Raw genomic sequence first — 24,335 nt, forward strand, 5'->3', positions numbered from 1 at the left:
CACTGTAGTAATTTACTTTGAAATAATGCAATTAGCACTGTCTGTGCTAAATCTGTACGATGATGCTATGTTTAGTGAAATAAGATTTTAAAAGCAACAAGTTTTCTTAAATGCAGCCCTAAAAAATTAAAAGAAATGAAAATAAGGCAGTAGTACTCTGTCTTCCTAATTATTTTTTTTCTTTGCTTTCCATATGGATATGTGTGAAAACATTCTAAATTTTCTGCAGAAGAGCTGATGACACAAGTCATCAGCCAAACTTATCACGAGGAATAGACAGCATATATCATTTAGTGTTCATTTCTGAACGTGTGATTAATACTTCCAGTACCCTTGATGAAGGCAATTTCAGGAAGGAATATGTAATTAGAAATAGCTCAGAAGAAATGCAGTTATCAGGCAAAGTTCTTCAAGCTTATGACAGCATCAAATCCCACCTATTCACAATAGAATGACTCCCTCCAAATTGTTAGACTTTGTTTCTCTTTAGATCCCAAGTTCACTCGTTTTTCTTTCATCTTTTAATAGAGCCCAGAGCACAGCAGGAGGAACAAGCAGTTAAGAAACAGTATCTGCTTAATAAGCAGACTTCTGCCCACTGCTCAGCCCCAGGCTAGACAGCATTTTTGAATTTAGCAAAGAAAGAGAAATGAAGAAAGAATGGCCAGAGCTGAAAGATAAATCCAAAGATTTTTAGATATCCCTAAAGTGGGGGTGAATGCAGAGGCACAGAGGAAATTTTGACCAAAGTAGTCTAGTTTCAGGTAAGTGTGGAATACTTACCTGCAGTCAATCTAACTATATTCTCCTGTTACTGATAAAAATCACAAAATCCTTGCATGATCAGTGCATAGTGAAGATCACAACACATCACATGGAAATAAGCAGCATCAGGAAGTGTGCTGTTTGGATTAATGAAGCTGCTGTTTAAAAATCAGCCTGAGAAAGCTTTGTTACTCAAAGAGTACTTTGCCTCAGTCTTCACTGTCTGCCCATCTGGCTTCCCACATCTCTCAAGCACCTGAATCTCCAGGTGGAATTTGGAAGAGCAAAGTTCCTCCCAGTGTAAGCAAAGAGAAGGTTTGAAACCACCCGATGAAACTGAACGGGAGCCTATGGGATCTCACAACATGCATTCCAGGGTCTGGAGGGAACTGGCTGGTGTTGCCAAACCACTCTCTATCATGTTTGAAAAGTCATGGCAGTCATGTGAAATCCCTGGTGACTGGAAAAAGCGAAAAATCTTCAGGAAAGAAAATGTTCAAAGAAGGAGAAGGAGAAGGAGAAGGAGAAGGAGAAGGAGAAGGAGAAGGAGAAGGAGAAGGAGAAGGAGAAGGAGAAGGAGAAGGAGAAGGAGAAGGAGAGAAGGAGAAGGAGAAGGAGAAGGAGAAGGAGAAGGAGAAGGAGAAGGAGAAGGAGAAGGAGAAGGAGAAGGAGAAGGAGAAGGAGAAGAAATAGCAAGGGGAGATAGCTTCGCCTCACAGGCTTGTTAGGAAAGTAAAACCAGGAAAGGGAATCCAAAGGATGAGGAACAGTTGAAAATTTAGGAAGATCTTTCCCAGATATATCCTAAGGTCCCAGTCTTCCTTAATGACTACTCTTCTACAAGCAGCAATCCTATAAAAGCTTTTCCATCTAGAAGCCCTCTCTACCTTGGTTACTCTCTCCCCACAGTTCCATTTAATTTTGCACGTTTCAGTGGGTTCCAGTACAAGTCTCTGACAGGAAAGAAACCTGCCCTAAGAATGTTGTAAGACAGAATGTGCACAACTGATCTACCAAAAGATGTGATTTGAATTCTGAGTGCATATTCCAGAGGTGGTTTCCAGGTGTGTGAAGCTGTGGATCAGTATTACACCTTTGACTGTGGACAACTGTGAGTGTATATGTACAGTGTGTTTTGTGTTTGGGCCAGCCAACATCTGGTTATAGAACCAGATTAGTGCCAGATGGATCATCCTTCTTCATAAGTCTTCTGAAAAAAATATGAAAAAGTGGATGGAAACTTTTGAAAAGAAAGTTATGGGGTCAGATGTACAAAATCATCTGGATACCTAGCAATCTTACTCACTTGTAAATTACTTTTTTAGTTTAAAAAATCTGCTATAACAAAATAAATTTTACCTAAAAATGTAGGATTTGGTACTGAATTCAAATACATAAAAGTATTAGTATGACAGATTTAAAATCCTGGTATTTCAGTAAGTGTAGCTGTTGCTGAATGTCAGTAAAAACTTTCACTAAACATTTCCTGGTTTTCAAACTACTTTTTAGAAATCTCCTTAAGCTGTAAAGCACATGAGAAATACAATATACTTAATGTAAACAGAATCTGCAGGACATCTTTAATTAAGAACATAGATTTAGAACTGCTAGTCACTGAGTCAAGTTTCCTGTTGCTGTAGGATACTTTATGAAAAGAACTTTTTTAAGCTGTGTGGTAAAACTGTTGAAGTGCTCCTATGACTCCTAATTGAAGACTTTTCCAGGACCTCACCTTTAAGTAATGAAAGATAAAAACCTTACCAATTCCTGCTCTAAATTCAGTAACACAGATTTCTCTTTCTTTTCGCATAAACATTTTTCTTTATCTTACTCAGCTCTGTTGCCAGTTTGGTTTTGTACTTGAATAGTTTCTAAATCAGTATCCTCTTTGCTTTATACGTTCTGTTCTTTCAATAATCCCAATAAAATAATATAACAATAACTCCTCTCTCCATTGTGTTAATTTAGTCTATGAATGAAAAAGCTGAAGATATTCAGTATTCTAGATGGTCACATTACTCCAGCTTTAGTTTCTGTCTTGGTGTTCTGTCACCTAATATATCCTAGAGCTGAATTAGAGGAGGATTAATTTTTTTTCTTTTTTGTCTTTTTGACGGTAACTTGCTATGTCAAAGTAGAAATTACTGTTAATTTCTAAATGTTTATTTCACATGTGATGGAGAGCTACAAGGAGATAATCAAACATGCCAATGTCTGCAAGAGCTGACTCATTTTGTTGCTTTGACTCCACAGTATTGCAGTGTGCCAGTGAAATGCCACCTTTCGTGGCATTTGTCACATATCTCAATACAAAGTGCTTGGACTTTCTTGTCATCTGTAAATTTAATTGTGTGTATCTTATGGCAACGTCATTCACAAAAATATCAACTGAAGTATGCCCAGTCTTCCAGCAACTTCCATTGCTATCTCCACAAATTTTACAATTCTTACAATACTCTTATCCCTTACTCAACTATTTCACTTTCCTCATATCAAAAACTTTTGTCAGAAGTCTAAAGAAATGTGATACATTACCTTTCTCTGCCACAAAAGAACAAAAAACCAAACCAAAACAAAAAAGGCAAAAGAGAAAACCACAATCAACAAAAAAAAACAACCAAAAAGCCAACCAACCAAGCAAAGAAAACCTAAGTGAAAACCAAGACCAAATCAAAACACAGAAAGGAAAAGGGAAATGAGCAATACTATGGAAAAAAAGATGGTACAATCTCTGTTTCGGATATCAGTGGGTTTTTTTGTCGGTTGGGGGTTTTCTGTTTGTTTTGTTTTGTTTTGTTGTTGGTTTTTTTTGTTGGTTTTTTTATATCCTTCAGTATAACTGAGATCAAGCTAATGGCTTGTTATCTGCTTAAATCAATTCCCAAATCCTTCTGAAACTGCAATCTGAAAGACACTTTGGTTGCTTTCAAGAGCTATAGATAATAACTTCCCAACTTGAGAGATTTATGAAAAATAGTTGCTGCTAGAGCTGTAACTTAATGCCCTAATTATTTCATTGTTTTGAGATAAAGATCATATCATTCCTGTACTTTATTACATTAAATTATTTGAATTTTTTTTCTAGTTTAAATATAAACTTTTGTATTTCCATACTGTTCTTCTGCATCACTCTACTGAGGCCATCAACATCCTGGCTGAAGACAGAGGCACAGCATTTATTAGTTTTGGACTTGGGTCTGGTTTATCTTTAATCTTTAATCTAGAAATCTTTAATGCAGGAATTCACTGCTTTTTATTGATTTCTGTTTATATAGCCAAAGATAATGCTACAATTTCTTTTCAATTCTTCTGCAAGATGTAACTCAGCTGGACTTTGGAAAGTATCTACTTTATCCTCTTACTTCTTGACCTCCACATTTCAGCTTTTCTTTATTGTTACAGCAGTAACTGGCGAATAACAGTTCAAGGCTGTCTGGGAGGTCAATATGAAGCAATTAGAACATAGAAACACAAATTACAGGTTTCACTAAATCTTAAAAAAAAAAGAATGTAGCTGGTTACTACTATTTTCTTTGTAGAAGAGCTAAGGTTAAGGCCAGAATAATGGTAGAATTTAGGAAGCAACATAGAAAAAGCACTCCTATGAACTCCCACTATAGGTGACAGGAAGTCCCCCCCATTTGCTTTTGTTTTTAATGTCCACAACATGTTTCTTTCTGCTTTGAATCTATGCATGTTCCTCACATGACATTCTTGAACGTCTTCCAGTCTTTGTGCAGATGGTGCATATCTCAGTATCTCCCAGTTTAACATGACACTGTTTTTGAAAAGCAAATTCTGTACTGACTTTAGTGAACCCTTCTGCAGACTTAAAAATTTGACATTTTGAAAAAACCTTATTTTCTGATTTGTCAAGCCAGGTGTGTTTTCTTCACTTCTCATAGCAAGTACCATTGTCTCAATATGACTAAAAACAAAGCACAGATTTGGTTGATTTAGTTTGGGGCTTTTTTGACAGCTGACAGCATACATAAGTTGTGTTTCTGCACTAAGTACAAGTATGTGATATTCCTGAAACAAGTCCTATTACATTTCAGTTTCTTACTTTGTTGTGTTTTCTTTGGAAATAACAACACATTTTTACCTGTTTAAAGCAAGCTTCCACCAGATTTGGAGGGAACATATTTCTGTGAAAAAGAAACAAAATAACATGAGAAGTGATAATACTCCAGTAATATTTTAAGTAAGGGTGCAGCTAATAAATGAATTAAAGAATTGACCAGCTAATTTTTGAAGGAATCCTTAGGCAAATATATAATTATTGTATACGGTGGGTAGAGCTTTGTATATAGCATTGGCCTGGTTAGCTTTATCAGGACAAAATGCAGCAGGATTGGATAGATCCTGGCAACTGGAATCTCTGTATCCAGTACTGTATAGCAGGTCTGGTTATGGAGCAGTATATTAGCTAAATTACTAAATGTACAAAGCTCTGTGGGACAGTGCTGATTTTTAATTTCATATTTATTAATGCTTTATGAATCCATGGTAATAAATAATTTAATAATATTTAATGCATTTCCAGTTCTCAATTTTTGCAGTCATGTAGCCTAGTACTTCATGACATTTATCATTCTGTTTAGTCTTGCTGCAATTAAAAAATAAATCTCTCTCAAGTTTGAGTATTCCATAATAATAAAACATACACATATAAGTACATATGTGTGCATACATTTTTTACAGATGGGAGTTTGTTTCTTTACTTTCCAGAATGGTGCATTTCTGAGGCAATTAGAAGCAGCCTAACTGAATAAATCTTGAGAAATCTGAGTGCAAACCTCTTCATGGGTCTTTCTAAAGTCCCCCTTCCTGGCAGCATGACTCTTGGAGGCCTTTCTCCATGTCTCTGGCTTCTCCAAATGGGTTAGTGGAACACAAAATTTTGGTGGCTTTACCTGTGGAAAAGCTCCCGAGTTCAAAACCTCAGCTTCCCTCCTCCCTGTGACATATTAGGTCTATAAAAGAGGTATTGCAGAGTCTCTGAGCAAGGAGAAAACATGATTTTACATCTGTGCCCCTCTATTTCAAGCATGTTACTTGCCTGCTCCTGGAACTTGTTTCCCATTCATACAATCTAACAAGTTGATTAGATGCACCCAGATTGGCAGCTACAATTCAAAATTAAAATTAATAACTAAATCAGGGATTCAAGTGAAGTGAGAAAACTGTTGAAAGCTGGAAGTAAAGAAAAGCGGAGGAATTTGGTAATAGGGATTGTGCTACGGAAGGAGGAAAAAAGACCCATGCAGATAGCAGAACAGAAGTCTTTCTTTTGTGCATGAAAGAAAGAATATTTCTTTGAATATTAAAAGCAGCTTCTTCCCCTGCAACAGTTTGATTTGGAATTAAATCTATTTTGTGGTATTGTAGAGTTGTCATGGGTTAAAAAGGGAGATATTAAAAACAGAGATATTGGTATCACACAGCTGAAAGAAATTTGGCAACTTTATGCAGTCACTATCTAAAATGCTCTACTTTTGTTCTCTGTGAATCTAAATATTACTGTCATTGCTATTGGTACAGAAAATGTGCAATATCATAGGCATACCTGATTAAATCAAGAAAGGCATCTGCTGCTGTCACTTGCACAATTTTGCCTTCTCTGTGCATGTTTTCTTTCGTACCTTTCCCAGGGTGGATGATGACCACAATGATTATACCAATCAGTACAGCAATGATCGTAGTGCTCATGTAGTAGACTACTGCTCGGACTCCCATCTTCCCTGATGCTTTACTATCCAGGGCAGCAATTCCTAGTAAATTTAAGCACAATGAGATTCACCAGACACAGCCGTGAGCAAAGAGTACAAATTAAGCACGATGAAAACTGTTTTGTGGGAAGAGTTTTGATGACCAGTACATTTAAAGCTACCCATGGCAAGCTGTCTCTCTCTATTGCAGCTCATACAGCCACTGTCTTCCCATCCCACCCCTAATGCCTGTTGTTACATAATTTTTTATTACAAGAGTTACAGCTTTCTGTTCTCTTTCTCTTTCCATGAGATGCAGTTAGTATTCTTCTTCTTAGTATTCCTCTTCTTAAAATGCCCCATTGCTCCTTCTCCTTAAAATTTCCAGTAGTCAGCTACTTCCCCATACATCATTTGGAGGGATGTGCCATCTGTCTCAAAGCAGTTCTGATACTTCTTGTTGGAATCAAGCTTTCAAAGTGCAGAATGAAAAAAGAGGTCCGAAATGGATCTCTTGGCTTTATTATCTCCTACTGTATGGAACTGCCTAACCTATACATATACGTAGATGCCATCTTTGAACATATAAAATACAGTGAAAGCTGGCCACCTTCTGCTCTGGGTGTCTGTCTCAACAGGAGAAAGCATTTAAAATAGATCAAGAGGACTGCAGGAATATAAATAATACAGAAATATAAAACTAGAATCATGACCTGGCAAAACTAAATGTTTTCTCAAACAATTGCGGATATATCATACTGTCTGTCTTCTAAAGGAGGAAACACACGTTACTGGAGTAACAGTGAAAGCACTCTAGTCACTCATGTAACTTAGACCAAGACTGTTCCAGGCTCTGACTGAATCTTCAAAGTATAAAACCAATCATGTGCTTCATACTTATCCTTTCATTTCAGCTAGTATTTGCCTGCCCTATTGGCAGAAACCATGAGTCAATAAGATCTGTACCCTCAAAAGGAATTGCGAAGGGAGGTCACTGGGTTCACACCCCAAATTGCTTGGTTTATGTGTGCCATTGCAGTGGAAGAACAAAGCGTTACTGGTAGAGTAAGAAACTGAAAATGGGCATCCAACATTTGAATCACTTGATCCTTCATTTCTCTGCTCAGCTCTTCCATCCGTAAAACCGGATAATAATGTTCATGGTAAGTTAATGTTTCAGTTTTGAAATTCTGTGACAAAAATGGTAAATACTAGCAAGTAATTACTAGTTTTCTTATCTTTACAAACAGGAAGTAAGTCCTGTAGCCCTCTTGTTGGTGGATGGAAGATCAGGGTGTTTTTTAGAGTCCTCAAAATAATGTAAATATAAAATAGTGAAAATATTATTAAACAGTGCAAAAAATAAAATTACTAATTTTTTGAGAACTTCAGATCTGCTACTGAATTGCACAATATTTACCTCAGACACCATTTGTTACAGATTTTTTTTAAGAGTCAAAATTAAAATGAAATGTAATTTGCAAAATGAAAAAATACTGCTTGCATACTAGTCCAGTCAATTTCATCTTCATATATTGTAATTGCTTTTTTTGTGTTCTTATTTGCTTTTTCTAAAGTAGCAACATTGGCCTATGTATTTTTTCATTTTAGCTCAGACCAGTTTTAAACTCGTTTCAAACACCCTGAGCATGGAAGGTTAACGTATACAGTTTGGAAGGAATGTTTGGAAACACACAGATGTTGAATCAGTCAGTTCCCAGTATTCTGCCCTTGACAGGTAATTGATTAAGGACCAGAGGCTGAGCACTGTCAGTCTTAGAGGATTCACAAGCACACCGAGCCTTATCTTTTTTCTTTTTTTACTCCACACTTGATACTAGGTTGAGTCTTCTATACCCCAAAAATCCTTAGGGGTCAGTGTAGGGCATTTCTTGCCAATAAAGATTGCTGTCTTGAAGGATTAGAGCTTGTGATCCTCTTTCTGCCTGGACTGATTCTGGGACTGAGTGGTGAACCACATGCAAGTGATGTGTCAGGGAGCAAGAGTCATGCTCTGGTCTTTGTAAGCTGCTTTCCAGCCTGGTTTCCTGTTGTGGACTCTGGCTGTGACTACATGGCTTCTTATTTTAGGTTGCTCAGTCTCACTCCTGCTCTTGCTATCATAGAAATTATTTCTCAGCTTGAACATAAGGAACAGCAATTCCTCTCCTCTTGAGCTGTAACTGCTCATGGCATGTATAGCAGAGAGCATTCAAAGCAGAGGGACAACAGGTCTAAGTATGAACAAAAGGTGTATGAGGAGGAAGCAAATGCCCACCTCTGAGAGCCCTTACTGAGGGGCTGCTGGGCAGCCTTCCCTCCCACTGCAGTTAATGGGAACTCAGGGAACTGCAAAAGACTCCAGCATATAAAAAAAAAAAAAGAAGAAAAAAAAAAGAAAAAGAATTATCTAAAAAATATTTTTAAATTTGTTTTTAAAACACAAGAAAATGAAATGGGTTGTTTTCTTTGCATTTTAAGATGTTGACAAGATTCCTTAGAACTGAATAGGACTCTGGAAGGGTCCCCAAAGCTTTCATGTGTCACAGAGTATTGTATCCTCAGTGTGTCTTTTCACAGTCAGCCAGCAAAACTCCCATTGTCCCGCGGGAGATGTATGTGCCCCTTTCATCCCGCTCGCTCGCTGCCCTCTCCTCCACACGCTGCTGGCTCCAGCACCTCTGCCTCCTCTCTTCCTCTCCCCTCCCCTTCCCCAGGGGGCCTGGGAAACTTTGCTGTGCCACCGGTCCCCACGCACAGGGATGCCTTGAAGTTGTCAAGGTGATCTGGAGCAGAGCCCCTGTAATTTCTCCCAGCGTGTGCACTCACACAACATGAATGGGAATGATTTTTTAAGTGTGGATGGGGAGGGAGGTAGGCAGAGAGGAAGGAAGGGAAGAAAAGAAAGAAGGGGGCAGGCATAAGTCTGTAAAACTGCAAACAAACGGAAACCCTTATCCCTGTCCTCTCCCTTCATCTGCTCTTTCCCGCTCTTGAGAGGTAACACTGTGGATGAAATAAAGACATGACAAGGAGTTTTCCAGCGTGTCAGGGCACAAAGCAAAGCACTACTTTGTTCTCTAACAAAGACGTTAGAGAAGAAATGAAAATACTTTAGGATGTAGAAAAGGCGAGGAGAAAATAAGTATGTAATTTTAAAAGAAGGAGAAAGAGAGAGACAGGATGCAGGGAAAAGGAGAAAAAAATCTAGTTAAGGCAATGTTAAAAATTCTGAATTGTTAATCTGGTAGTTCTGATTGCTCACCTGACTTGATCACAGTTCTGCAAATTAGCATGAATTAATTATTCTATGAACCTTCATGAATAGCAATTATGACTAGTTTTACCAATCCAGTATTGCTGCTATTGTTTTTAACTTTCCTTACTTTGGATGTATGCTGCACGTCACCTATGTTTGATCTTGGATTATACTAGACAGCACTAACGCAAAGGGATGGTACTGTACTCCTCAGAAAGATCAAAGGCAAAATATACTGAGCATGTTTTCTTTAGATAAAAATTAAGCCAATAACATCTTTGAATTGGCTTGCTCAAGAATAAATTCAAAGGAGTTGTTTTAAAAGCTGAAATGCAGAACCTACCCTAAAAGTCCTGCAACTTCAGAATACTTTCTCCCATTGATCAGCACTACATCAACTGATTTTTTGCAGAACAGTCCAACCTCCTCAAGCCAGGAGCTATTTCAGTCTGAGATTTGAGTTTATTCACATGCTTACTTTTGCTGCTGCAGTACTTAAAGAGTTTCTGAGTGTGTTATTTTCTAAAAAAAAAAAAAAAAAAAAAAAGGAGTATAGGAGTATACATATTTACACAATTAGATCTAACGGGCTTATTTACCGCAACAGTAACTGGTCAGCAGCTGGTATGACTGAGGCTCTATTTCTGTGTGTAAACTCCTATTCAGCAAAGCATTCTTGGGCTTATATTTGGCCAAAACATCAATCACTAACTAACATAGTTTGACAGATGAGAGCCCATAACTAGCAGTTTTTAGATAGGATCCAAAGTAAATAGTATCCCACTGAAGAACTGGGAAAGTAGCAAGATTCATTTTCTTCTGCTTGTCCTAGAAAAACAGTAACTACTTAGGATTGATCCTAGTACCTTCCATGATTTTTTTATTTCTTGGAGCAAACAAGACTGTCACTGAGGGAAGGGGTGTGGATATCTTACATATGTGTAAGATATGCATGTGCACAATTTCAGATTGAAAACAGCTGAAATGCTCAGCCACCATTTTTCATATTTCATATTTCATTTTCATATTTCCCTGTTTCTGAAATATTTTTGCTGCCCTTTAAAAACTTTTAGAAAAACTAAGTAGCTGATGTGTTTTTTTGCCTTCCTGCACTAAAATTCTTGTGTTTGTAACAGAATCTAACATTTTGCCCACAATGTTTTTAACTTTTGGTTTCCTTAAAATTACTTTTGATGCAATGAATGATGAAAATTTTAAATACAGAATAGTTCAGGGGGAAGGGAGAAGAGAAATGCTGATTTCTTCTCCCTAGTATCCAGTGACAGGGCAAGTAGAAACAGTTGAAACTGCACCAGAGGAGGTCCAGTCTGCATCTTTAGAAACATTTCTTTCCAGAGAGGGTGGTTGCACACCTTCTCTAAAACAAGCTTCCTGGAGAGGTGGCTGATGACCCCAGCCTGTCAGTGTTTAAGAGGCCAATGCCCTTAGTAACTTTAATTTTTGATCAGCTCTGAATTGATCAGGCAGTTGGACTGGATGGTCTTTGTAGGTACCTTCCCCCTGAACTATATTCTGTATTTAAAATTCCTCAGGAAGCTACAGAGAGCAATGAGGTCACCCCTCAGTCTCCTTCTCCTTTGGACAAGCCCAAATTCCCCCCTTACTCCTCACAGGACAGTAGCAATCCTGCTCAGTAGAGAAGGGACTGTGGGTTCAGAACCCTGGTGTAGGCACTTGGCTGAGGAGTCACTGCTGCAAGGGTTCCATCTGTGGGCACAGGACTGAACACCTCTAAGTCAGAATTCTGCCAGCTTGTGGCATTACGTTGATGAAAATGCATACAATGCTGAACAGTTCTGAATGTGTCCATTCTTGCCTAGTCATACATATTGACTACCAGAAATAAAACAGAGAGGATTTCTATGATGAATTCTTTTCTTATTCAGCTTATTAGAAATGAATTGATGGCACTTCCTTGCCAACATAGATTTTTATATAAATTCCCTTTAGATGTTTTGTACTAAGTCTTTAAAAACAAAACATTATGAACAGAGCATCTTTTTATTCCTAATTATTTCCCTGTTTACTTTTTATGGTCTCTTCATTAGGAAATTGCAGTTGCTTGTTAAGGACTCCTATGGTGGAACAGCAATAATGGCAACTGTTGACTCAGGAGTGTTGCCCTAATTTTGTTTCTTTAAGGTTGTCTTTCACTCTCCTAATGAAGCAGTCTCAAATGGGCTACTCCCACCCCCTACACCCGCTAAGCACTGTGTGATGAGTAAACTCTCAGTGTGAGACCGTGAGAACAATCCCTTTTGTGTATGTTGATGAGGATTTGTGGAAATGAATAACACTGTGCAAGGTCACGGTAAAATATGCTGACAGAAAATTTGTAAGGAAAAGCAATAGTTAGGTAAAGACAGTGGAAGTATTGCCTAAGATTAATTAGCATGATTAAGCTCTAAAGTTTTATTCTCAGAGTAGCTGAGCATGTCCTGTGTGGTGCTTAGCAATCCCAGAAAACAAAAGTTAAATTTAAGCTTTGACAACTGTGCCCTTCACAGTATCAGGTACAAATTTAATCCAAACTCTAGACCACTATTTTTAACAGCACTAGAAGTAAAGTAGTAAAATTACAAAGAAAAAAAGATAATAACATTTTCAAAGGACTATATAAGTTGGTGAAGTTAATTAATATTAAATCAATACAGCTAATGACTTCCTGAAGCCACACAAAATTCACGTCTGAAATACAGCTCTGTATGCCTTTTTACATGAACTGATGAGACAAGCTGCTCCCAAATCTCAATGTAACTTATCTTTATATGAATAGGAATATTTAGATAATTAATTTTTTTTCTGGTTCCATTAAGAACAATGGTCAAATCTCTCACAGGAAAATTAGCAGTTGTATTTGATCCAAAATTACATGACCGTGAATAAGCCAAGCTGACTAATGAAACCCATGGCTGAGATATAGTAATGCAATTCAAAGAGCCAATTAAATGGCTAAGAATGGCTCCTAAATTACTAGTCTTGCCCCCACAGCTTAATAGTCCTGCCCGTCCTTGCTACAAAAAAACTATTAACTTTGGGTTTTGTAGGGTTAATTCTTCTGTTTCTCATTTTCAATCATTTCAAAATTCTGTCATGTGAACACCAGAACTTTTACAGGGGAAGCAGAAGGAAATAGCGTCTAGGGCAGAAAACAAACATTTTGGCATTAGTCTGTCATTACTTAAAGTTGGCTGTATTGGTTAAGTCCATCCTCTGCTCTTTGTTAAGAGCACTGCTAAAGCAAGTTAGCATTCTTTAATTCCTCCTGCTTATCTTTAAGCTGCCTTTATTCTCAAATGGTAGCTGAGCAAACACCATCCAGCATCTGATGACAAGAATCTGGTGATGCAAACTGACAGTTGGCTGGCCAAGTGGGAGTAAAAGAGGCATGACGAGCACACTGAGAGAGATGATTTTCCCCTTCTACTCTGCCCTCATGACACCCCACCTGGAGCACTGCATCCAGCTCTGAGGTCCTCAGCACAAGAAAGATGTGGACCTGTCACAGCACATCCAGACAAGGCCACAAAGATATCAGGGGATGGAGCACCTCCTCTGTGAGGACAAGCTAAGAGAGTTGGGGTTCTTCAGACTGGAGAAGGCTCTGGAGAGACCTTATAGCACCTTCCAGTGTTTAAAGGAGGCCTGTAAGAAAGATAGGGACAGACTTTACTCTAGTAGAGTCTGCTGATTTAGGACAAGGGGTTGTGGTTTTAAAGTAAAAGAGGGTGGACTGAGACTGAATATGAAGAGGAACTTTTTTACAGTGAGGGAGTTGAAACATTGGAACATGTTGGCCAGAGAGGTAGAGGCTGCCCCTCCCTGGAAATATTCAAGGTCAGGTTGAAGGGGGCTCTGAGCAACCTGATCTAGCTGAAGATGTCCCAGCTGACTGCAGGGGGTTGGAAAAGATGACCTCTAAAAGTCCCTTCCAAACCAAACCATTCTATGATTCTTCCCTTAAAATTCTTCTGTTGCTGTGAGTCAGTGAGGGCAGCGAAGAATTTGATAAACCTCCCCAGACTCGAAAGCTCAAAGCTAAAACATTTATAGAAAACGAAGTATAACGTTTTCTGGTAAAATGAAATAAGTAAATATTGTACACCTGGATGGTGCATCTACTGAATGTTAGTGATGTTTATGTTACTACATGAAAACTCCTGCATGATTACGCTCTACTGTTCTGAGAAGTACAGTTAACTTGCTATTCAGGTTTGCAATATAACAGGGTATATTTGAAGAAACAGTAGGAAAGTACATTTCCTGAAACTCACATCTGCCTGAGAAGGACCCTGCTGTGGGGCTGTTGAGATACTCATTTAACTCTTCACATTATTCCATCTTTTGCTCACAGTATTGGAATGTGACAAACAATATGCTTTTTGAAGGGAAACTAGGGAGTAATTTATCTTCTTTATGTGTGCTAAGCAGAGCAGGAGGGAGAGGAAAGCAGGGATTCACAGCAAGCCATGGAGCAATGATTAGTAACAGCTGACAGTCTCAAACCAAGACTCTCTTTCTTTGGTTACCTCATTGTAATAACAGAGTACAAAGAACTGACTGTCTTCAAGCCAAGAATCAGAGACCTAGGAACACAGAAAATAGCAGCTCACAATTTTTTTTGGTAACAAAACACTGCTGCTACCTGCATAGGGCAATTCTAAAAAGACATCCTTTTATGTCCAGACACTTTGACTAAGCTTTCCTGGAAATGGGATTCTTCTATTGGGCATAAAGCTGATTAGTTTCTGTATAAGGAGTGAAAAAAATAAGTACTTTTGCTTATGAAAAAGCATAATGTAACATGGTAAATTATTTCAGTTTAATTAGGAAAAAAATTTGGTAGCTGATAAGCCAAAGCACATCAAATTAGTTTAAATACTAAAGGATATATTACAAGACTGAAATAAATATGCTAGTAGTTATAAGACTTCGATCCTATTCCCTGAAGATGAAAATATTAATTTTTACTTATTCTGAACATATTGCCAAAAATATCTACTTTAAACATGAAATGTACTGCATCCTAGCAATATACAAGGGCTAAAGATACCTTTGCCTTCTGGATGGTGCTAAGGACATTACTCAGTGCTCCATTAAAAATTTCTTAAAATACATGTGGAAGCTTTTAATCTGCTAAAATGCTGGTCTAAGTTTTGGCAAACTGTGTCTGGAGTTTTTCACAGGCTTGTTTTTGTATGTGCAGCACTTATTAAACAACATTCCACAAATGTACAGTGCTTCTGTTATCTTACTGGCTCTACACCATGTGACAAACATGTAAGCTATTTACTGTGCCAAATCACTCCTTAGGTACTCTTTAGTTGCTACTGAAAAAATAATGTTACATCCTTGAGAATACAGATGTGAGATTGGAGGTATTCATAAGGGAACAGTAGCAGTAATGCAGTCTAATGTAAAACATAATTTGCTTTTTATCTTGGGTATGTAACACATGCCTGAAGAGACACTTCTACTGAATTTCTAGAAAAATAGATACAATTCTTGTCAGAGAGGTGCAAGATTTAAATAATGGAAAATTAAGGTTTCCCCTCTAAAAAAAGACAGAAAAAGATATCTATGAGTGTGTAAAAAAAAAAAATATGGGATTTGGGATACGGGACTGTACTGGTTGGTAACTTGTCACAGCTCTATGCTGGAAGAATCACTTTCTCACCAAAATGTGATTCACTATTATTGGCAAGCCTGTTTCTTGGCTTCTTCACTACAACTTCCCATAATAGACTTTATTGCGGTGATAGTGTCTTATTTGGATGTTTGTCCACTAGGATCTGATGGTAGTTAAGTTAATTTTATAGAGTTCATGCAGCAGCCACCATTTGGAAAGAAGCTTTGCCCAGCTGGATGTGATTCAACACAAGATTTGAACTAATGGTTGAGTGTGACTAATGTATCTGATAACAACCTGGCCTTTGGACTTCTGTTTGGAATTTTAATTCTAGCACAATTTTTAAAACCTTGAGATCATTCTTCTTTGCTAATTCAGGAATATTAAGGTAATCTAGAAAAGAATGATGTCATATTGCCTTCAGATATGTTCAACGGGACTTGATTTTTTTGAGTAATCTGAAGTTACACTAATAACTAGAACCCTAGTTTGTTGGTTTTGGGTGTTTTTTTTCAGAAATCTTGTCACAACAGTGTTGTCTTGAGACAACACTGCTTTGTGCATGTGTCCATCTTAGAAGTGCTCAGTGTTCATTTTGTTTCAAGCTAGTAGTTCATTCATCTGTTGCTGTTTTATCCATTGATCTTTCAGAGAATTTATCTGAGTTGCTCATGGATCTAGTGCTTTCCTTTTTATCTGTGTTGCACACGTGTGTTTACATGTTCTTGTAATCCTTTTAGTTTATTACATTCCTATGTGCGATGTGTTTTTTCAGTTGGTAGTGTTTTGCAACAGTGTGTGTGCCTCCATGGGATGTTCTTGATGGACTCACACACTGTTCGGTGACTTCTGTTCTCTCACACTTCAAGTATAATTCTAGCTTCCACCAAGTTGAGGTGCTATCTGCATTCACATGAAGCAACATAAATCACTTTGAATGGAGCTCCACGGTGCTGTTGCTATCGTGCTCCCCATAGTGATATAAAATTAGCTCAGTTATTCACCACAACAGAGTGAAGTCAGCAGTGTTGATATAACATCTTCTCAGATTGGGGAGGTTTATCCTGAAAGACATTATGCCCAAGACTGTACTGACTTTTGTGCACTAATATAGTGGAGTCTCAGTCCCTCTGACAGTTCAGGCACAAATAAGATATATCACTACATTATATCTATTCATGTCAAAAGGAAATGCACAGAGCTCTTTCATGTCTCTAAGTCATTATTTGTACTAAAAACTGCAGAACAGTAACTAGTTTGACAATATAGAGTACTTTTGGATTCTCATTTTTAAAGAATCACACGAACTTGGATTTGATAAGAGAAATTCTGCACATAAAGCTTTATGTGGCAGCAAAAATGAGTCTTGTATTGATAAAGAATCTAGAAACAATCTGAGTCTTCATTTATCTCATACAGTCAAGTCTGTTTAAAGAGTATGGGATCCAATGAAGACATAATTTGAAAAAAAAAATGTGTAAGCATTTATAAATTTATGAACTAGTAGGATTTACAAAACAGCACTTACAATCATAAGTTAATATCTTGATAATAAATTAATAACATGATAGCATTTTTCCTTCTTTTTTTATAGCAGTAAATCGGAACTTAATTACACCCTTAATCCCCCAAGAACTTAATGGGTAACAATCGAATGAAGTTTAGGGGGAAAAATACTTTCTATTTGTGAATTTAAGGTCCTCTGGTAATATGCCATATGAATACTAAGGAGTCATTACTTTAGCTGCAATTAGTCTATTATGGTTTAAACTGTCGTTATAATTTGGTGGGTTTTTTTCACAATTCAGTAATGATGTTAAGGTTCTTCTGAGAACTCATTAAGAAAGTGTGGAACTGGAGTTTCATGTGAACAGGCTTTTGTTTTCCTTCTTTTCTCTCTTTTGTTTCAGTGACCTCTTGAACTTCGGGTCAGCCTTGCAACATCAAAGCCGCACATTTTTTTCTTTGTATTTCTTCACCTTACAGACTTGTAGGAGGCAGTGGAAAGAAGTTAAGATTTTCTCTGGAATGCCTGACAGTAGCAATCAGTGCTTTTTAATAATATTATTAAGCTCTTTTTCAGGATGTTACAGTGCTAAGTACAGTTGAAATAGGAGTTCTGGCTTCCACAATTCAAATGCTACACTGTTGCCATCTGGGCATCATCTGCTTGCAAGCAGGATTCAGAATATGAATTTCTATGAGAGGTCTCAGGTACCAAAAAAAATACCAGCTGATTTTAAACTAAATGGATGTAAGAGAAGAGGGGGCTTTTAGGTCACTGTTATTACTGGACTGTGATGTTCTGCAGAACAGAAAAGTAGCATATTTACTTTTTAACAAACTATTAATCATCCTATCTTGAATTTGAAAGATTTATTTTCTTAATGGATGTGGGTCCTTTGCACAGGTTCATTAGCCAGGAGACAGATGTTAGCCAGGCTTAGTAAGCACATGTTCTCTAACTCTGTTTTCAGAGTTCGGGGAGTTAAGACCTACTGAAATTGTAAATACTGCACAAAGCTGATTTTCAGTGCAAGAATGTATTCACTAATGAAATAGCCATTCATTAGGTGAACTCTTGACCAAATCCTACTTTCTCTCTAGCTCTGAAAAGAAACTATATTCACTGGAGAAGGTCTGATATTATCTAAGTATTCAGAAATAAGTTAGAAGTGGGCGGTGAAATATCAGAATAAACTAAGTATTTAGCTTTGCATGTAAGTAAAGAGAAAATAAGAGAGCTGTTTATGGAGGAAAGAATCAGCATCATTATGTTAACTGTGGTGCAAATAATGTACTTCTAGTACTATGCTGAACTTTTTCTAATCAACTACCAATAAGGAGCTATTGTCTGTGGAGGAAAAGATGCAATTATCCGAATAAAACATTAATCCTGTTTAAGTATATAATTATAACAAAGTCTGATTCTGAGAATGTGATGAACTGAAGCATCTAAATAAATGTTTGCGTTAAAGTCCAAAAAACTTTTCAAAACTTGTCACACACTTAGAGCCCTTCAAGCTCTTCAGTTAAGTACAGAAGATGAATATTGCTGAAAGATTAATACTAGATCTGATACATGAGAAACTGCAACTCATGCTCTCCAAATACTGGAATACCATAAACCCCAACCTTTTTTCAAACAACTGCTCTTGAGTTTTCAGAATGTAGTCAGGATCTATTTGTGAGCTTTTTTCACAACCAGGGGGCCAGGAATTTAGTTTGCTTTGATACTGGACTTCAAGATATGGTAGATCATTAAGAACAACAATAAGATCTGAAAGCTTCTGCTGGCATGGAAGTTGAGGTTTGAGTTTTCTTTATTTTCATGTTTCTTCTTCAGTACTAGAATTGAATTAGAATTGCTATTCATTTGTGTGAAACTGTGAAGTAATTTACCTTTTCCTTCCTTGATAGTACTTTTTTTTTTTCCTCCCAAGACCCTTTGTATCCTAGTAGTTTTTACTTGTCTTTGTAGATCATCATTAGTACATCTGTTTTTGACAGACTCCTGCAGAGGAAAAGATACTATCGACAGAAGGAATACACAGAACTTCTGTGTCTGGTGAGCCCAGGAACGAAAATTTAGGAGCTTTCCAACTCAGATGCTTTCCTTGCTAGTTTGCTACATATATCTGTGCTCACAGTAGCAAGAACTGAAGATCTGGGGTGCACTAAACTGCTTTTTTATTTGCTAAGTGTACAAACCTCTGAGGAATCTGTGTTTGTACTGATTGGACATGTCCCTCCTTCATAGAGAAATGCCACGCTTTACACTTATCCAAGATCAAAAATGGTACCTTACAGAGACACACAGATGGGCTTTCAGGTAAAGAGAATTAGCTTTGTTGTAGTATCTATTCAGCCAAACCTGGGAAGATCAATTTCTAGAGAGAATCAAAGGAAAAAAGTCTTGTGAAAGGGAAAAATGGGCCATCAGGGAGGCCCAAGCAAAACATCTGATGCAGTGTGTAAGAGTGGCAGAGCACGCCTAGACTTAGCCCAAACTGATGCTTTCTAGAATAAGTCATCACTACAAACCTCCAGTCATTTCTGGGACTGGTGTTATGTCACAAGAGTTCTGCTTCAAACTTCAGCAGTGTAACAGCACCCTAGACCCATCTGTGTGAAGAAAAAGAGAGCTGACTGTGTGAGTCTGAAAAAGTACACACCAAGAGACTTTCAGAGTTCTTAACTCCACCCAGTTAAGAAAGACTGGCAACTCTGTAAGGAGATTCTCAGTTACAGCGACATTTTGGCGTGTTCACCGCTGCCTCAGGCACTCATCTGGAGACAACGTTGCAACAAAAGGAATAAGGAAAAAGCATTTTACCCTGTGCCAACGGTGAAGAGGAGTATGGAAAACAATTTCTATCAATGAGGCCAGCTCTTGTATATTTGCCATAATTGTCTTCTGAGAAATTCTCCACACCATCAACAACAGCATTGTTTACATTTTGTTGAATTCATTGCTCAAGGTCTGAACTGGAAGATATAGAATATATTCAGAAACAACCTGTAAGCAAAGAAAAAATGTGCACCAACAGGGGTATCTGGATGAAAGAAGTTGTAGCAGATGCAGGAACTGCTTTGTGACTCTATAACATTCAACACAACATATTGCTGGCCCTTAATTATATCTGTAGTCTCAACAAATTATTAGAGATTTCTGACCTGAGTGTCTCTGTTTTCTCCTTCTTATCCTCCATCACCAGTAAGAGAGTTGTGACATGTGGCTGGATACCAGGATGAACAATTAGCTGGCCAGCTTTCCTGCTTTTCCAGACTATCCAACATCTTACTGGAACCCAGACCCAAGGTTTGAGTCTTGTAGGTCTTGTGGTGGTGCACAGTGGCTCTCCTCCTTCCCCACTGCTCAGAACTCAGGTGGGATTTCCAGCAATGCTATCAAGAGGCTGGGTTTCAGAACCTCTGCGTCAGTAATAATGACAATGATGGATATGCCTTATATAAGTTTATAATCCAAATACCGGTCTGAAGGGCAGTACGTAGGAGATCCAGCAATTAGCTTTGAGAATTAAATGGAAATAATATGTTACAGGTCAACAGCTGTCCATTAGCAAAAAATGGAAAAAAAATCAGAGTGAAAGCAAGACTAGAGCACCTAATGATGGCATTGAAGACCCCTGTTTCTGAAAGAAGAAAGCCTTCTGCATGTAATTTGATTTGCAATCAGTCCCTCTACAATGATCTGCTTAGCTAATGCAGTCATTCAGAAAGTACTTTGGATCTTGTCACATTTTACAGCATTGATGAAATGACGATGTCTTAGTTCTGCTGGTGTGCAAGTATTCCCTGTATTGTTCCATATGTTCCCAAAATCCAGCCTCAAGAATTTTTTTCATTAGATTCTTCCAGTGTTCACAGACAGCTATTGCAAAAACAAACTGACAAGGAAGCAAATACAATGGGGTTGTGCTATATTCTCATGTAGGAAAAGAGGTTGTGGATCACAACATTCAGGCTAGAGCTAAAGAGGTGAAAAGAGCAGAAAAGAGCAGAAAAGAGAAAGCATACAAAGCCTGAATGAAACCTTTGTGTACCTAACTATGCTATGTGTTCACAAGTATTCAGGCTTGTTTTTGTCATATTTTGATAATGGCCTAAGGGCACTGTTGTTATCTGTCAACCTTCCAAAGTGGGATATTTAAGAGCCTCTTATATAGTTGTGCACACTTCTTTCCCTCTTTCTTGACATATGGCTGGCCTTAGCTCCTTTATTTTTAAGTCTAATTTCATGCCAATGGAATGAGTTTACATCTGTTGAAGGTGAGATGATTTTTAGATCCTGGAACAGTTTTCCCTTCATTTTGAACTGGTTCTTGAAGACCCATGTGTGTTGGAAAGCTGAAACTGTAGACAGTGGTCATTGTCTACAAGCAAATGGTAGGTGAAATCTTAACAAGAGAAAACAGAGACTCCTTCAATCTGATATGAAATTCCATGGAGTACAAAACCAACATAAACCTATGGGAAATTAGTTAGTTCAGTGGTCAGCCAACCCATTTCTTTGTCTTCACCTTTACATGATAACAGATTCTTACTGAAAGACTATGAGAAACAGAAAGAGTTAATTGCCTTTGCTTGCCCTCCCTACATCTAGGGAGCACTGGCGACCAGAGTCATCCTAAATTGCTCGTCACCAGAATTTAATAGTGAATAATGACTGTATCTGTGAAATTTATTTCATTTTGAAATTATTAACTTCTGGTTTGTGGTGCTGTACAACACAATTTAATTGTGTGCTGTGTGAAATAGTGCTTCCTTTTCTTTATCATAAATGTACTTCCTAGTTATTTCATTGGATACCCTGTATTTCCTTTATTAGGAAAAATCGTCAGGAGATACAATAATAAACAGTTACTTCACCTAAGCCTCTACAAACGTTGTGGTTTTTTTTCAAACCAAGAGGGTGCAGTCCGTTTAATCCCTCCTTGCATTTCACTAGAACTCCATTCCACTAGTAAGCCCTGTCACCCTCTCTGTACTGTTCACTGAGTCTGAGAACTCTTGCCTGTGCTCTAATGCCCATTTGAGAACTTGTGATTAAGTGTGGTACAGGTGTAGCACGTTCCCCTTTCTCAGGTGTATTACTTTGCACTTGGCACCATTCTAGTTCACCCGTCACGTTACCACAGACTCATTCATTATTGAAAACATCACATTGGAGTTTCAGTCTCCAATATCCTGAACAAAATACTTGCTCTCAGTGTCCTAATTCCCAAAATGCTGAGGCTTGGTTTTGCATTTTGAACATTTTACTGTACAAAATACGAAATCAAGTATTTTCTATTTACAGTCTAATGCAGCTGAATTTACACTTTGTAATACTTTTGAGTTTTTAATTTTCAGGTTTGCTGTTTTTCTGTAAACAACTCATATTTGTTTGTATTAAACTCAAAAAGTGTTTTGAGCTTTCTCTAAGATATTTTTAGTCCTTCTGTCCTTGACTAAAATAGAAATGTTAAGAAAGAGGCAGTGTGGTTTTACAGTGGTCCATCAGTGCTCAGGCAAGATGTACTCCTACATGTTCTTCCAAATAGCTTTTGCTTTTTTTTTTGACTGTGACTTGCCTGTCAGGAAGCAAATTCTTGGTGTTATGCATTTGAACTAAAACATAAAATCAAAACCAAGTCTTTGTGGATGGGAGATTGCTCCCTATTATTAATTCAGCTGGAATCCCATACTGAATGCAAACTGAATAAAAGCATAACAACCTGTTATTCAATACTTTGTGAAACAACTAAAAAGTAATGGTCCACTAACAAAAACTATATTTTGCAATGGAATTTCAATCAGCCTTTAATTAAGGGCTACTAGCAAAACTGAATTATTTTAGAGGAGTTTTTTAGTTTTGCTGTCTTTAATTATTGCAGATTTTGTTCTTGAACACTCTTGGTGTTTGTGCATTGCTGCCTGTAGAGACTTAGACTTCAAAAACTGCAGTGCTGCATACTTTCTGCTTTTGTATGCTCTATATCCTCCTTAGGTTTTCTTTTTTTTTTTGTGGTATATTCAAATTTTATTTTGTACAGATTTTATGCAGGAATTTAATCTCTGCTGCTACTGCATTCTAATTTTTAGTCAGATATGGGTTTATTTAGTTATTCTGTCAGATAGATTTCTGTGTATTGCCTATTGCAAAAATTGTGTCAGAAATGAGTTATAAATTAATTTTATGAACCTTTCTGTAGCTTCTTGCTTTTAGTATTTGCACAGATTAAGAGGTATAGCACTTTTTGAGGAAGGGATTCCACGCAAGGGTGTATTTGTTGTACAGATATGTATGACATTTCATTATGATTTTCTAAAATCCATGCCTTGCACAAAGCTTTCTGATTTCCAGCTGGGTATGGTTTATTTCCTACTGGATCAACTTCTGTGCAAAAATTTGTTCAGGAAATCATAGTCTGATGGCCAACACACTCTGAATCTGCACACAGTTTGTTCTGTATTTTGACAAGAAAGTCAGTGTTTCTAGGTGCTGAATACTTTCTAAGCTACTTTTTTTTTTCCTTACTGATTTATTTTGAATGTAGCTACTTGCTATTTAAACTCAGTTTTTTAACTTTTAAAATCTTTGTCCAAAATATTTCAGAATTATATGACATCATTATGAAACTTATCTTGCCCACATTCCCTCAAAGACTGTGGAAGGGAACAGTATAAGAAGGTTCTAATTTCTCCATCTTTGAGTGCCTATCTAAATAATGACTAATAAAGACTATGTGCCAGACTTGATAGATTTTTGTTGTTATACATAAATACAAATGATGAAAAGGTCTTTAAAGTAGTAAGTTGTGTAGTTTCATGGTTGTATATTTTTAGCTGCTATAAGCCTGAATCTTCCATAAAGATGCTCGTTTGAGATGAAATTGTTTCTTAACATGGATCAACATTTGTGGTGTTTCTTCAGTTGTTTCTCTAACTCTACAATATTCCATTTACATGATGAACTGAATCTTTATACACTTAGTAACTTGCATGCCAGTCTTGGTTTTGGACACACACAAATCAAAGCACAAGTTTTTCTTTACTTTGTGGAAAAAAGTATGTGGATGTTCAAATTAAACAGCACTGTCATCCAGTTATGTAAGTTGCATATGTAAATACCTATATGAATGCATGAACTGGTGTGTGCATGAAATGCACAAGTGCATTAAATTCATGCTGCCACGCAATTCAGCTTTTACAATGCTGACATGGTTATAAATGTGGGTGTGGGAGAAAGAGGAAAGAGTTGCCTTAAAAAGGAGGTACGTTACTTTTTAAATAACCTTTTATGCATTAGAAGAAAGGCATAAATGAAAAAGTAACACACTCCTAGGATGTCCATGGATTGGTTACTCATAGAAGGCTTACTACTACAGGAGATACCAACAGGATTCCTCTGCAGAAAGATTCCCATACAAACACACAGGCAGCT

At 37.4% G+C, this 24,335-nt stretch overlaps 1 protein-coding gene across 1 annotated transcript in view; it reads right to left on the reverse strand.

Moving 5' to 3' along the window:
• SLC1A3 (solute carrier family 1 member 3) overlaps positions 1–24,335 on the reverse strand; it is a 65,592-nt gene that overhangs the window by 13,332 nt on the left and 27,925 nt on the right. The window contains exons 4-5 of the mRNA XM_018077322.2: positions 6,335–6,539; positions 4,871–4,913 (exon numbers count right to left, since the gene is read on the reverse strand). Of these exons, the coding sequence (XP_017932811.1) occupies positions 4,871–4,913; positions 6,335–6,539 (248 nt within the window). The remainder of the gene's footprint in view (positions 1–4,870; positions 4,914–6,334; positions 6,540–24,335) is intronic.

Source organism: Manacus vitellinus, unplaced genomic scaffold (assembly GCF_001715985.3).
Source record: "Manacus vitellinus isolate BGI_N305 unplaced genomic scaffold, ASM171598v3 scaffold_36_pilon, whole genome shotgun sequence".
Classification (NCBI taxonomy): Eukaryota; Metazoa; Chordata; class Aves; order Passeriformes; family Pipridae; genus Manacus; species Manacus vitellinus.